The sequence below is a fragment of the Phyllobates terribilis genome, unplaced genomic scaffold (assembly GCF_046119375.1).
Source record: "Phyllobates terribilis strain yellow unplaced genomic scaffold, ASM4611937v1 Scaffold_9__5_contigs__length_417890890, whole genome shotgun sequence".
Taxonomy (NCBI): Eukaryota; Metazoa; Chordata; class Amphibia; order Anura; family Dendrobatidae; genus Phyllobates; species Phyllobates terribilis.
The window spans coordinates 65,128,130-65,141,832 of NW_027362769.1; the positions used below are offsets into that span (position 1 = coordinate 65,128,130).

At 41.2% G+C, this 13,703-nt stretch overlaps 1 protein-coding gene across 1 annotated transcript in view; it reads right to left on the minus strand.

Moving 5' to 3' along the window:
* The window catches only part of TSPEAR (thrombospondin type laminin G domain and EAR repeats), a 251,202-nt gene that overhangs the window by 88,004 nt on the left and 149,495 nt on the right, over positions 1–13,703 (minus strand). Inside the window, exon 8 of the mRNA XM_073646543.1 lies at positions 4,135–4,321. Within this exon, the coding sequence (XP_073502644.1) occupies positions 4,135–4,321 (187 nt within the window). The remainder of the gene's footprint in view (positions 1–4,134; positions 4,322–13,703) is intronic.

The window sequence follows — 13,703 nt, forward strand, 5'->3', positions numbered from 1 at the left end:
TCCCATTGAAAATGTGTTGGCAAAAATTCAGATGGTCAATAGACAGCAGGAAGGAATATTCTACAAAGTGTATATCAGTTTCTTTTTCTTCTTGTTTTCCCCTCTTAAATACATGGCTTTTAAATATGAACTTTGTCATTACATCTTCGATAGTTGGCATTTTATTAAAGGGGTATTCCCAAGCTTACAATGATAACTTAGTGAGTTCTAGACCTAAAATCATTAATCTTTGCAAATACACCAATTTTTAAAATGCACCATTTCTGGCTCCTCACCTTCCCACACATCTCATTCTTACTATGTGTTTTACCTTTGTTACTAGTGGGCACTTCCTCCAGTAATTCTTTACTCACAGGTCCAGCACACTTAGTTCCTCCCACCTGTACTCCTATACAATGATTGTATTTCCCTGTCTTCACCACAAGGGGGAGCAGGTGCAGAGGAGACACTGTGTCTCTTCATTCCTGCTCTCCTGAATTCAAGTGCTGTTTGGCTTTCCCTCCTCTCCTCATACTCTCTGGTGATAGGGCTCCTGCCCCTCACAAGCTCTAAGAGCTGACAAGGGGTTAACATGCTCCTATAAATCCTTTTTCATCCAGGTAGCATTATATTAGACTTATCAGAGCTGATATAGTGACAGAGGCAGTGTGTGAGTTATTTCTTGGTGTAGCATCGGTGTCTCTGCCTCCTGCCGGGCAGAGACGCCGTTTCCCTGACCGCCGCGATCCAGGTCCGGCTTCTTCTCGCTTCCCTGCTGCTGTGAAGCGCACTGCGCGCAGCTTCTCGGGCACTGTGCTTAGGGCGTGCGCGGGCTCCCTCCCTCTTAAAGGGGCCGCACGCGCCGTCCTATAGAGTCCCCGGCCAATGGCCGGAGGACTTCCCCTATATAAGGCACCTCCTCCAAAATGGAGGTGCCTGTGCAAGGTTGTTGCTCAATTGTGCTAACACTTGCTCCAGCTCTCAAAGTCCCGCTGCCTGTCAGTCCCGCCTCCCAGTCTGCCTGTCAGTCCAGCCCGCCAGCCTGTCTAACAGTTCTGTCCTCCAGTCTGTCTACAGTTGTACCTGCCAGCCAGCCTACCTGGAGCACCTGCCTGTAACCTGCCGTGCCCACCAGCCTTCTTACCTGGAGCACCTGTCTGTTACCTGTTGTGCCCGTCAGCCTTCCTGCCGTGCTCATCCGCTGTACCGGTCAGTTCCTGCCATCTGACCCATGGGAGTCACCTGCTCTCACACAAGGTCGGTCGCAGAGTGGCACCTGGTCCACCTGCCCGGTCCCTCCCTGGTTCACGGAGTCGACTGAGCCACCATGTGACCTTGGTCAGACTGAGTAGGCCCTTAGTCATGCCCCTCTGGGTCCCTACTTGCATCGAAGCACAGAGGTTCCACCACCCGGACCCGTAACACTTGGAATATGCAAAGTCATTGTGTTCCGCTGGCAGGTGAATGTAAAACTCTACAGGGTGTGGACCCACTCCGCCAGGGGCCGGGCTTACCCTGGAGGGGCGTGACTAAGTGTCTACCATGGTCTTCACTAGAGCCTCTAGTGGTGAGGATAGGCTGGACCACCGGTGGACACCAGGTACCACTCCAAGGCAGCCTTTGGGTCTGCAGCAGCTTACCGAAGGGTCAGAGGCACAAGTATGCGGTATAGGAGGGCTAAGACAAAGACGTGGTCAGATGGTCTGAGTTTGGGGCAGGCAGCACAGGTTCAGGATACGTAGCCGAGGTCAGGAGCGGAGAGGTCAGACAGGAAGGATACACGAGCCAGGTCAAAAATGGAAGGAACAAACACACAAAGCACAAACTGGACGCTAGCCTGCATCCTGTGTGTCTATGACAGGTCACTGATTTTTCAGTAACTTGCTTCCTGAAATCTTCTTAGCTTTATGTAGAAACAGGAAGTCTCTTTTCCCTGCATGAGTCATCCTCCTCTTCAACCCCTGCCCCAGCTGCTCCACTCCTCCCCTCTTCCAGGGACTTTGCAGTGAGTAGAATTGTAGTTCTAATGATGACTCATGGAGGGAAAAGAGACATCCTGTTTCTACATAGAGCTTAGAAGGATTCAGCTAGTCTGTTTTTAATCACGTGATGTCATAGACCTAATGGAAAATAGAAGAATTAGCTGGGTAGAAAGGCGGAATGAGCAATTGTAAGTACACAGTGCCATATAATATGATGACTGCAATATATTAATAGGATAAAAACTTAGATGGGAGGCTTCTTTAATAGCTCTATTTTAGCAATTGTGAATATTTGCCCAATTGCCTTCTATTGTCTCGTATGCTAGAAATGCAGATTCTAAATAAGAATTAATTGATGAACTTGTTATCCAACTTTAAATTCCCTTCTTTACACAGTAGCGTAACACAATGAAGGACTCTTTGGAAATACATACAGTTATATGAAAAAGTTTGGGCACCCCTATTAATCTTAAGCTTAATGTTTTATAAAAATTGGTGTTTTTGCAACAGCTATTTCAGTTTGATATATGTAATAACTGTTGGACGCAGTAATGTTTCTGCCTTGAAATGAGGTTTATTGTACTAACAGAAAATGTGCAATCTGCATTCAAACAAAATTTGACAGGTGCATAAGTATGGGCACGCTTATCATTTTCTTGTTTTAAATACTACCTACTTTTTACTGACTTACTAAAGCACTTTTTTTGGTTTTGTAACCTCATTGAGCTTTGAACTTCATAGCCAGGTGTATGCAATCATGAGAAAAGCTACTTAAAGTGGCCACTTGCAAGGTGTTCTCCTGTTTGAATCTCCTCTGAAGAGTGGCATCATGGGCTCCTCAAAACAACTGTCAAATGATATGAAAACAAAGATTGTTCAACATAGTTGTTCAGGGGAAGGATACAAAAAGCTGTCTCAGAGATTTAACCTGTCAGTTTCCACTGTGAGGAACATAGTAAGGAAATGGAAGAACACAGGGACAGTTCTTGTTAAGGCCAGAAGTGGCAGGCCAAGAAAAACATCAGAAAGGCAGAGAAGAAGAATGGTGAGATCAGTCAAGGACAATCCTCAGACCACCTCCAGAGAGTTGCAGCATCAACTTGCTGCAGATGGTGTCACTGTGCATCGGTCAACTATACAACGCACTTTGCACAAGGAGAAGCTGTATGAGAGAGTGATGCGAAAGAAGCCGTTTCTGCAAGCACGCCACAAACAGAGTCGGCTGAGGTATGCAAAAGCACATTTGGAGAAGCCAATTTCTTTTTGGAAGAAGGTCCTGTGGACTGATGAAACCAAGATTGAGTTGTTTGGTCATATAAAAAGGCGTTATGCATGGCGGCCAAAAAACACAGCATTCCAAGAAAAACACTTGCTACCCACAGTAAAATTTGGTGGAGGTTCCATCATCCTTTGGGGCGGTGTGGCCAATGCCGGCACCGGGAATCTTGTTAAAGTTGAGGGACGCATGGATTCCACTCAGTATCAGCAGATTCTTGACAATAATGTGCAAGAATCAGTGATAAAGTTGAAGTTACGCAGGGGATGGATCTTTCAGCAAGACAATGATCCAAAACAAATCTACTCAGGCATTCATGCAGAGGAACAATTACAATGTTCTGGAATGGCCATCCCAGTCCCCAGACCTGAATATCATTGAACATCTGTGGGATCATTTGAAGAGGGCTGTCCATGCTCGGCGACCATCAAACTTAACTGAACTGGAATTGTTTTGTAAAGAGGAATGGTCAAAAATACCTTCATCCAGGATTCAGGAACTCATTAAAAGCTACAGGAAGCGACTAGAGGCTGTTATTTTTGCAAAAGGAGGATCTACTAAATATTAATGTCACTTTTCTGGTGAGGTGCCCATACTTATGCACCTGTCAAATTTGTTTCAATGCAGATTGCACATTTTCTGTTAGTACAATAAACCTCATTTCAAGGCAGAAACATTACTGTGTCCAACAGTTATTACATATATCAAAACTGAAATAGCTGTTGCAAAAACACCAATTTTTATAAAACAATAAGCTTAAGATTAATAGGGGTGCCCAAACTTTTTCATATAACTGTACATAACTCTGGACCTTTAATTCGGTTTATAATTAGTTAATAATACATTTACAATAGCACACATTATTTACGACATTACTACACATTACTTTCCTATTACCTTCTCGGTGATTGGCAACAGCCAAGAAAGTCTCTCCGTCCATGTGAAAGGCCTCCCAGTCGCGAGCGCTGTATGTGGGTATTGTCTGATACTGAAGAAATTTCATTTTCTTTGGATTCCATTTGTAAATGACTGACAGCTCCTCCAAGTCATCATTCTTTTCAAAGTTGGCCAAGGCTAAGAATATCTTATTAGGAAGAAGGAATAAAAAAAAAGTATTTAATTATGAATTAGACTGAGAATTGAGTTATTAGACAGAATAAGACACAATCGTCTGTGTTTATCTCTGCTTCCACATCCAAGCAAATTCCAAATGAAGCTACCTCTCCCCTTCCATTATCACCTCCGCAATATGACTCTGATAATGTGCAGATTAATAAAATCCTGCTAATTAAAGACATTTGGAAAATCATTTTCTTAATGACTGATCTGCAGGTCACGATTGGATTTTGTTTAATCATGCGTTATGCTGATACCAGGGGGTTTCAAGATTTAAAGAGATAACTATAATAATGATCAGTTTTATAAGGCAAAGTTATTATAGATCATTAGAAGTACAAAGAATTGCTATCAAATGTTAACACCAGAGAAGAAGAAAAACCTTGCCAAAGACAAAAACGTTTAGGTCAAAACAAGGTTTATTTCAACTCCAAGGTTTAACGTCTTAGAATATTTCATGACAATCTTTGCTTAAACCATGCAGGGATATATCAAAGTCAAGTTTCAATAGAACATACATGGCCATTCTGTAGGTCAGCAACCCTCAACACTTCAACACTCCACCTATTGCAAGACTACAACTCCCAGGATTCCCTGACAACCTAGGCTATCAGAGCATGTTGAGAGTATCAGTTTGACAATGGGTGGAATGCCAAAGGTTGCTGATTCCTACTATAGGTTGGTGACAGCCATTGAGCAGTCACATTGTGGCATCACCCTAAAATGTTAAATCCTTCAACTGTATTGTAGCTTGTCAAAAATAATTTTTTCAATACACTTCATAATTTGATACAATTTCCCTTGAGAAACAAAAAATCTCGAGCTCATTCTATCATAAAGCAGCCCAATCTGAATGTGTGTGGATATTGCTCCGATTGAACTAAACTTGACCCTGATGCAATTGAAGCAGCATTACCACTAAAGAAATGCCACATCAATGCCTTAGGACCTTAGGCGCTAATATTTTTTTAATTTACTATTGCTTTTATTGTAAACATATTCTGCATTGTTGTGGGGGAACTTTGGTTTCAGTGTTGTGGGAGGGTCATGGGTTTGATTGCGATTGGGTTCTTTGTAACTATCACTTATAGGAGTACTATGGCTTGACTTGATACAGGGATATGTCAACTATTAATAAATCTTCCTCGGCCAACTTGGCACAAACCACGGTTATTCATCCTTCCACCATTGCCGAGGCTCTTGGGTTGCACCCATGGAGTAGTTGCTGGATGGTGAAAAGAGTTGAGGATAAAATGGTCACCAAGTTGGGTAAGCACCAGAGCGGTGGGGACAATGACAAACTCGGCAGCCAAAGACATCATTAGAAGATTAGCCGGGATAAGTTTGATTGATCAGGCAAAGTCATAAACCAAAAGAGGTATCAAAAACTCCAGGGTCAAATCCAACAAGGCTCTTGGGTTGTACCCATGGAGTAGCTGCCGGATGGTGAAAAGAGTTGAGGATAAAATGGTCACCAAGTTGGGCAAGCACCAGAGCGGTGGGGACAATGACAAACTCGGTAGCCAAAGACATCATTAGAAGATTAGCCGGGATAAGTTTGATTGGTCAGGCGAAGTCATAAACCAAAAGAGGTATCAAAAAGTCCAGGGTCAAATCCAACAAGTTGTCCAATAAGTTAATCAGCATAGTAAAGGTGGAATGGGAAAGCTTGGTTAAAATACAGAATATCAATCAGGAAAAGTGCACCAATGCAATAAGTGGAATGAACAGGTGTTACTTGGAGATTTCAACAGTGTGCAACTCTGTTGGCTGCCAAACCCACCCAGGCATGGGCCCACTTGCCAGGCCAGTCAGTGGCTGTACAGCAGAACCTAATCTAAATATGTTGGAATAAAACTATATGACTGAGGGGTGCAACTTCACGACTCTTCATGTGACTTGGCAGAAAAGTTAGGTTGAGTACCTCATCACCACCGTCCCTACTGTAAGCAGTGTCCATAGAGTTATAGTCAAGAAAAAAAGAATTGTGCGGTGTTAAGGAAGCGCTAAAACAACTAGACTGGGAGGGGATTAAGGTTATAACACACAAACCTTTCACTGTTTAATACTCTCTCTAACGCCACGACGCGTTTCGATAGCAGAAGCTATCTTCCTCAGGTATCTACGCCGAGGAGAGAGGATACAGGTGAGTATACAGGTTTTTTTTATTTTTAACTTTTTAATTCTTTTTTTTTTAACTATAGATGCAGCATTTAAAGCATCTAAGTTGGTCACACAATATAAATCCATGCCAGTTGCATGGATTTATATTGTGTGACCAACTTGTCAAGCACTTTTCCAAGTGATGCTCAAAATTGCTTGGGAAAGTGCTTGAAAAAACGCATGAGAAAATGCATGTAAAAACGCTGAAAAAACGCTTCTCTCTGGCAGAAAAATGCATGTAAATCTGCATGTCTTTTTCTGCCAGAGAGAGGCAAAATCACTCTGCATCAAATCTGCTACGTGGGCACATAGCCTTAAAAAGTTAAAAATAAAAAACCCCTGTATACTCACCTTTCCGGTCTCCTCCCAGCGGTGATCCTCTCTCCTCGGCGTCCCACGGTGTACTGGCTGGACCTGCGGTGACATCATTTAGTCAGCTGATAGCGGTCAGGTGATGGTCGCGTGACTGACGTCAGCGGTCGCATGACCATCAGCTGACTAAATGACGTCAGCACAGGTCCTGAAAGTACACCACGGGACGCCGAGGAGAGAGGACGCGGCCGGGAGAAGACCGGAGAGGTGAGTATACAGGTTTTTTTATTTTTAACTTTTTTATTTCCTTTTTTCACCGCGTGGTAGCCGGAATGAAGAGGAGTTGTAGTCTCCTCTTCATCCTGGGTACCACACGCACCGCAATTACGCTGCAAATTCGTGGCCATTGAATTTAATTGAAACGTAGCAAATCCACATATACCTGCGGGTTTGCTGTGTTTCAATGTTCCTCAATGGCCACGAATTTGCGGCGTAATCGCGGTAGAAATGGTCATGCTGCGTTTTGCAACGCAAAGCGAATTCGTCCCGCTAATTAGCACATCATGTGCACAGCACATCCGAATTCACATTGCTTTGCATGGCAGACGGTTTTACAAGCGCTTTCGCTGCGTTTTCGCGGCCGTAAAAACACCGCAAGAACGCTACGTGGGCACATAGCCTTAAACGTATATAAAAGCACATTCCTGTTTTGTTTCCAGGTTAAAAAAGCATTCTATAGAACCGATTTTGTGGTCCACAGCTTAAAAGGTCATCTTTTTTATTTTTAAAGCAATCATCTATTGCTAACTATATCTGGTTTGATGTCAAATAACCAATAAAGTCTTCCTAGCATCTGAGAAAACCTACTGCTAATTGCACCAAAAAAAAGCATTGCAGCGATAATAACTTCTCGCTAGTTAAACCGTCATCGTCTTTTAGTCAACCTGTCATTCAGCATTATAAAAAATACTTTACACGTGCTCATGTAGCTTGGATTGTGTTTACCCAGGGTTTACCAAGCTTTGATTTTTAAAACTTGTGTGTATAAAGCCTAAAAGAGTTAACATTACAGGGACTGAGAACATCTAGTGTTTGCTCCTTTCAGCCCTCCTTGTTGAAAAAGAGGTCTAATGCTGAGACCACGGAGTAAGGAAAATATATATAAAATGCGACAAAGTTTTTTGACCAAACAGGTCACATATCAGATAAACCAAATCTGTTCAACGTCTCCCACAATAGTTCATATAGAGCAAATGATGTACAAAAACATAGTAATATAAAAAGTACAAAGTTTATTATAATCCAAAATTAAAAACTGACATATATATCAAACATAATGACGCAGATACATTAGTAGTGGGCAATAAGAGCGGGTACTCAAGGCTCAATCTAACACATGATGTAAATTAATGATGAAAAGTCGCTGAAATGGGACATATATAAATATGGATATGTCAAACATATACCATAGCCAAATTGGTAGTGTACAAACTATCAGGAAGGTGTCAATGAGCCACTAAAGTGCATAGTGCATGGCTATATACAAGAAAGATAATCTCCATTGAACAGCCGACAAAAACACGAGATAGTTAAACTTACATGTGTGGATAACAAGAACGTGAGCCCGGGGTGACAGTACCTGGGCTCACATTCTTGTTATCCACACATGTAAGTTTTACTATCTTGTGTTTTTGTCGGCTGTTCAATGGAGATTATCTTTCTTGTATATAGCCATGCACTATGCACTTTAGTGGCTCATTGGAGCCTTTCTGATAGTTTGTACACTACCAATTTGGCTATGGTATATGTTTGACATATCCATATTGATATATGTCCCATTTCAGCGACTTTTCATCACTAATTTACATTATGTGTTGGATTTATATATGTCTCATTTCAGCGACTTTTCATCATTAATTTACATCATGTGTTAGATTGAGCCTTGAGTACCCGCTCTTATTGCCCACTACTAATGTATCTGCGCCATTATGTTTGATATATATGTCAGTTTTTAATTTTGGATTATAATAAACTTTGTACTTTTTATATTACTATGTTCTTGTACGTCATTTGCTCTATATGAACTATATATAAAATGCTTAGCTTGTGGTTTCTTCTTTGATTAAGACAAATTTATTGGCCTTCTCTTAAGCCCCAACATACACAATAGACTAATGTCATTCACACCAGCCGATATAGATGGATTTGGCCGACAATCTAATGTGTATGGGAATACCTTACAACTGATTGAATGGAGAGATGTTGATTAGACATGACTAATTTTGAACTGGTGATTGCTGTGTTATCCTGGAGTTCAGCCGCCAGCAGTGATATTAGTTAGCGGCTTTCTCATAGAGAACTCAGGAGCGCTCAGCTGAATGAAAGCTTTTGTGAATGGGAGAGAAGGCCGAGAAAGCTGTCGGCTGAACAATCGGTCAAAACATTGTTCGGCCGACAGCCATGTAATATATATGGGGGCTTTAAAGGGAACCTGTTACCAGGTTTTTGCCATATAAAATACAGCCACCACCAATCCCCGCTGCATATCCCAAAAAGACCTTCTACTATACTCACAGATGGTTCGGTCCGGCACCTCTAGTCTTGATCTGGCACCTCCTCTCTTCTTACAATCACTGTCTTCCTTCCCTGCTTCATGTAGATGACACATCCTACATCATCCACACAATGTCCCCTCACGCTCCTGCACAAGAGCACTTCTCTTTGCCCTACTGAGGGTAGAGCAAAGTACTGTAGTGCGTTTGCGCAAGCTTTACTTCCAGTTCATCGGCACTCTATGGCCTTTCCCAGCGCATGCGCATTACAGTACTTTGCTTTACCCCTGGCAGGGCAAAGAGAAGTGTGCTTCCGCAAGAGCACGATGGGGACACTGTTCAGATGTCAAAGGACGTGTCATCCACACAAAACAAGAAAGGAGGACAGCGACTGTGGGAAGAGAGGGGCCACCGGATCAAGACCAGAGACGCCCATCGGACCGGAACATGCAATGTGAGAGTATAATAAAAGGTCTTTTTTGGGATCTGCAGAGGGGATTGGGGACTTTTTTATAGCATTCTAGAATGCTGTAAAAGACACCCTAATGGTGGTGACAGTACTTTATATGGGAAAAAAATGGTGACAGGTTCCCTTTAACTATCCATTGACTCTTAACCGATAGTTGTATGCATTATTTTACAGTCTAAATTATATTACTGTAACCAGTTTATACTTTATTACAAGTATTGTTATTGGGATGTTTTGGAAATATTATGGAATTATTTTACAATGCTAGGTTTCCTTGTGACCGGTTTCTACACATGAGTTAAACAATAGTCACAACAACCTGACAGGAAGGGGTGGGAACAGAACAACCACATAAAGCAATCCTGCAGAAAACTATTAATCATACAGCCAAGAAAACAGCAGAACACGTGTTGGAAAAGTCACATTCAAAACCACAGCAAAAACTATCATCCAGAACTACTGACACGCTTTCTCATTTGTGTCTGTAAAAAGGCTCATTCTCACAAGCAAGAATAATTACAACATACACAATACAGGAGTAAGATTCAGTTTTTAAAATTGTGCCTGTCTGGGTTTGATTTTAATGCAGAAAGTTGCTTGTCAAATACTTGTTTCAGCTGAAATTCTCAGTAGATCCCGACTATGAAAATGTAGTAATCAAGGTAAACCACTAATGGGCATCCTACTAGTCTTTATTTTTAATTATTCTTGTTATTATTATTAATATTATCTCCCGCATCACACATATTGTTCATTGAATTAAAGCATATAATAAAATAAACAAAGAAAAAAATGTGTAGAATGCAAAAAATCCGAATAAAACATATGAATCTTATTAAGTCTCATTAAAGATATATAAATAAAGGAATAAAAAATGAAAAAGTACACAGACACAAACACAAGAAAAAGATTATGTATGAGCCAAAAGATTGACATATCTATATATACTGTATATATGTATATGTGTATATATATATATATATATATATATATACAGTACAGACCAAAAGTTTGGACACACCTTCTCATTTAAAGATTTTTCTGTATTTTCATGGCTATGAAAATTGTACATTCACACTGAAGGCATCAAAACTATGAATTAACACATGTGGAATTATATACTTAGCAAAAAAGTGTGAAACAACTGAAAATATGTCTTATATTCTAGGTTCTTCAAAGTAGCCACCTTTTGCTTTGATAACTGCTTTGCACACTCTTGGCATTCTCTTGATGAGCTTCAAGAGGTAGTCACCGGAAATGGTCTTCCAACAATCTTGAAGGAGTTCCAGAGAAGCTTAGCACTTGTTGGCCCTTTTGCCTTCACTCTGCGGTCCAGCTCACCCCAAACCATCTCGATTGGGTTCAGGTCTGGTGACTGTGGAGGCGTAGCACCCCATCACTCTCTTTCTTGGTCAAATAGCCCTTACACAGCCTGGAGGTGTGTTTGGGATCATCGTCCTGTTGAAAAATAAATGATGGTCCAACTAAACGCAAGGCGGATGGAATAACATGCCGCTGCAAGATGCTGTGGTAGCCATGCTGGTTCAGTATGCCTTCAATTTTGAATAAATCCCCAACAGTGTCACCAGCAAAGCACCCCCACACCATCACACCTCCTCCTCTATGCTTCACGGTGGGAGCCAGGCATGTAGAGTCCATCCGTTCACCTTTTCTGCGTCGCACAAAGACATGGTGGTTGGAACCAAAGATCTCAAATTTGGACTCATCAGAACAAAGCACAGATCTCCACTGGTCTAATATCCATTACTTGTGTTCTTTAGCCCAAACAAGTCTCTTCTGCTTGTTTCCTGTCCTTAGCAGTGGTTTCCTAGCAGCTATTTTACCATGAAGGCCTGCTGCACAAAGTCTCCTCTTAACAGTTGTTGAAGAGATGTGTCTGCTGCTAGAACTCTGTGTGGCATTGACCTGGTCTCTAATCTGAGCTGCTATTAACCTGCGATTTCTGAGGATGGTGACTCGGATAAACTTATCCTCAGGAGCAGAGGTGACTCTTGGTCTTCCTTTTCTGGGGTGGTCCTCATGTGAGCCAGTTTCTTTGTAGCGCTTGATGGTTTTTGCAACTGCACTTGGGGACACTTTCAAAGTTTTCCAAATTTTTCGGACTGACTGACCTTCATTTCTTAAAGTAATGATGGCCACTCATTTTTCTTTACTTAGAATTTGCATTATGGCAAGAAAAAGCAGCTAACAGTCTATTCAGTAGGACTATCAGCTGTGTATCCACCAGACTTCTGCACAACACAACTGATGGTCCCAACTCCATTTATAAGGCAAGAAATCCCACTTATTAAACCTGACAGGGCACACCTGTGAAGAGAAAACCATTTCCAGTGACTACCTCTTGAAGCTCATCAAGAGAATGCCAAGAGTGTGCAAAGCAGTCATCAAAGCAAAAGGTGGCTACTTTGAAGAACCTAGAATATAAGACATATTTTCAGATGTTTCACACTTTTTTGTTAAGTATATAATTTCACATGTGTTAGTTCATAGTATTGATGCCTTCAGTGTGAATGTACAATTTTCATAGTCATGAAAATTCAGAAAAATCTTAAAATGAGAAGGTGTGTCCAAACTTTTGGTCTGTACTGTATATATGTATATATATACACACACATATATATATATATATATATATATATATATATATATATATATATATATAGACACGATGGTGTGAAAAAGTGTTTGCCCCCTTCCTGATTTCTTATTCTTTAGCATGTCTGTCACACTTAAATGTTTCAGATCACAAAACAAATTTAAATATAAGACAAAGATAACACAAGTAAACACAAAATGCAGTTTTTAAATGAACGTCTTTATTATTAGGGGAGAAAGAAATCCAAACCTACTGGGCTCTGTGTAATAAAGTGATCCACCCCCATAAAACATAAATTAACTATGTCAATTATCACATCTTTGGGAAGCTGAGTTCATTTCCCCTAGCCACAGACAGGCCTGGTTACTGCCACTCCTGTTCTCAATCAAGAAATCACTTAAATAGAACCTGCCTGACAAAGTGAAGTAGACTAAAAGACCCTCAAAAGCTAGACACCTTGCTGCGATCCAAAGAAATTCAGGAACAAATGAGAAACAAAGTAATTGAGATCTAACAGTCTGGAAAAGGTTATAAAGCCATTTCTTAAGCTTTGGGACTGTAGCAAACCACAGTGAGAGCCATTATCCACAAATAGTGAAAACATGGAACAGTGGTGAACCTTCCCAAGAATGGCCAGCCGACCAAAATTACCCCAAAAGCATAGCGACGATTCATCCATGAAGTCAAAAAAGACCCCACAACAACATCCAAAGAACTGCAGGCCTCACTTGCCTCAGTTAAAGTCAGTGTTCATTACTCCTCCATAAGAAAGAGACTGGGCAAAAATGGCATGCATGGCAGAGTTCCAAGATGAAAACTACTGCTGAGCCAAAAGTACATAAAGGCTCATCTCAGTTTTGCCAGAAAAAATCTTGATGATCACCAAGACCTTTGGGAGAATACTCTGTGCACTGACGATACAAAATTTAAACTTTTTGGAAGGTGTATGTCCAATTACATCTAGCGTAGAAGTAACACAGCATTTCAGAAAAAGAACAGCATACCAACAGTAAAATATGGTGGTGGTAGTGTGATGTCTGGAGCTGTTTTGCTCCTTCAGGACCTGGAAGACTTGCTGTCGTAAATGGAACCATGAATTCTGCTGTCTATCAAAAATCCTGAAGGAGAATGTCCGGCCATCTGTTCGTGAGCTCAAGCTGAAGCACACTTGGGTTATGCAGCAGGACAATGATCCAAAACACACCAGCAATACCTGGCTGAATGGCTTAAGAAAAAC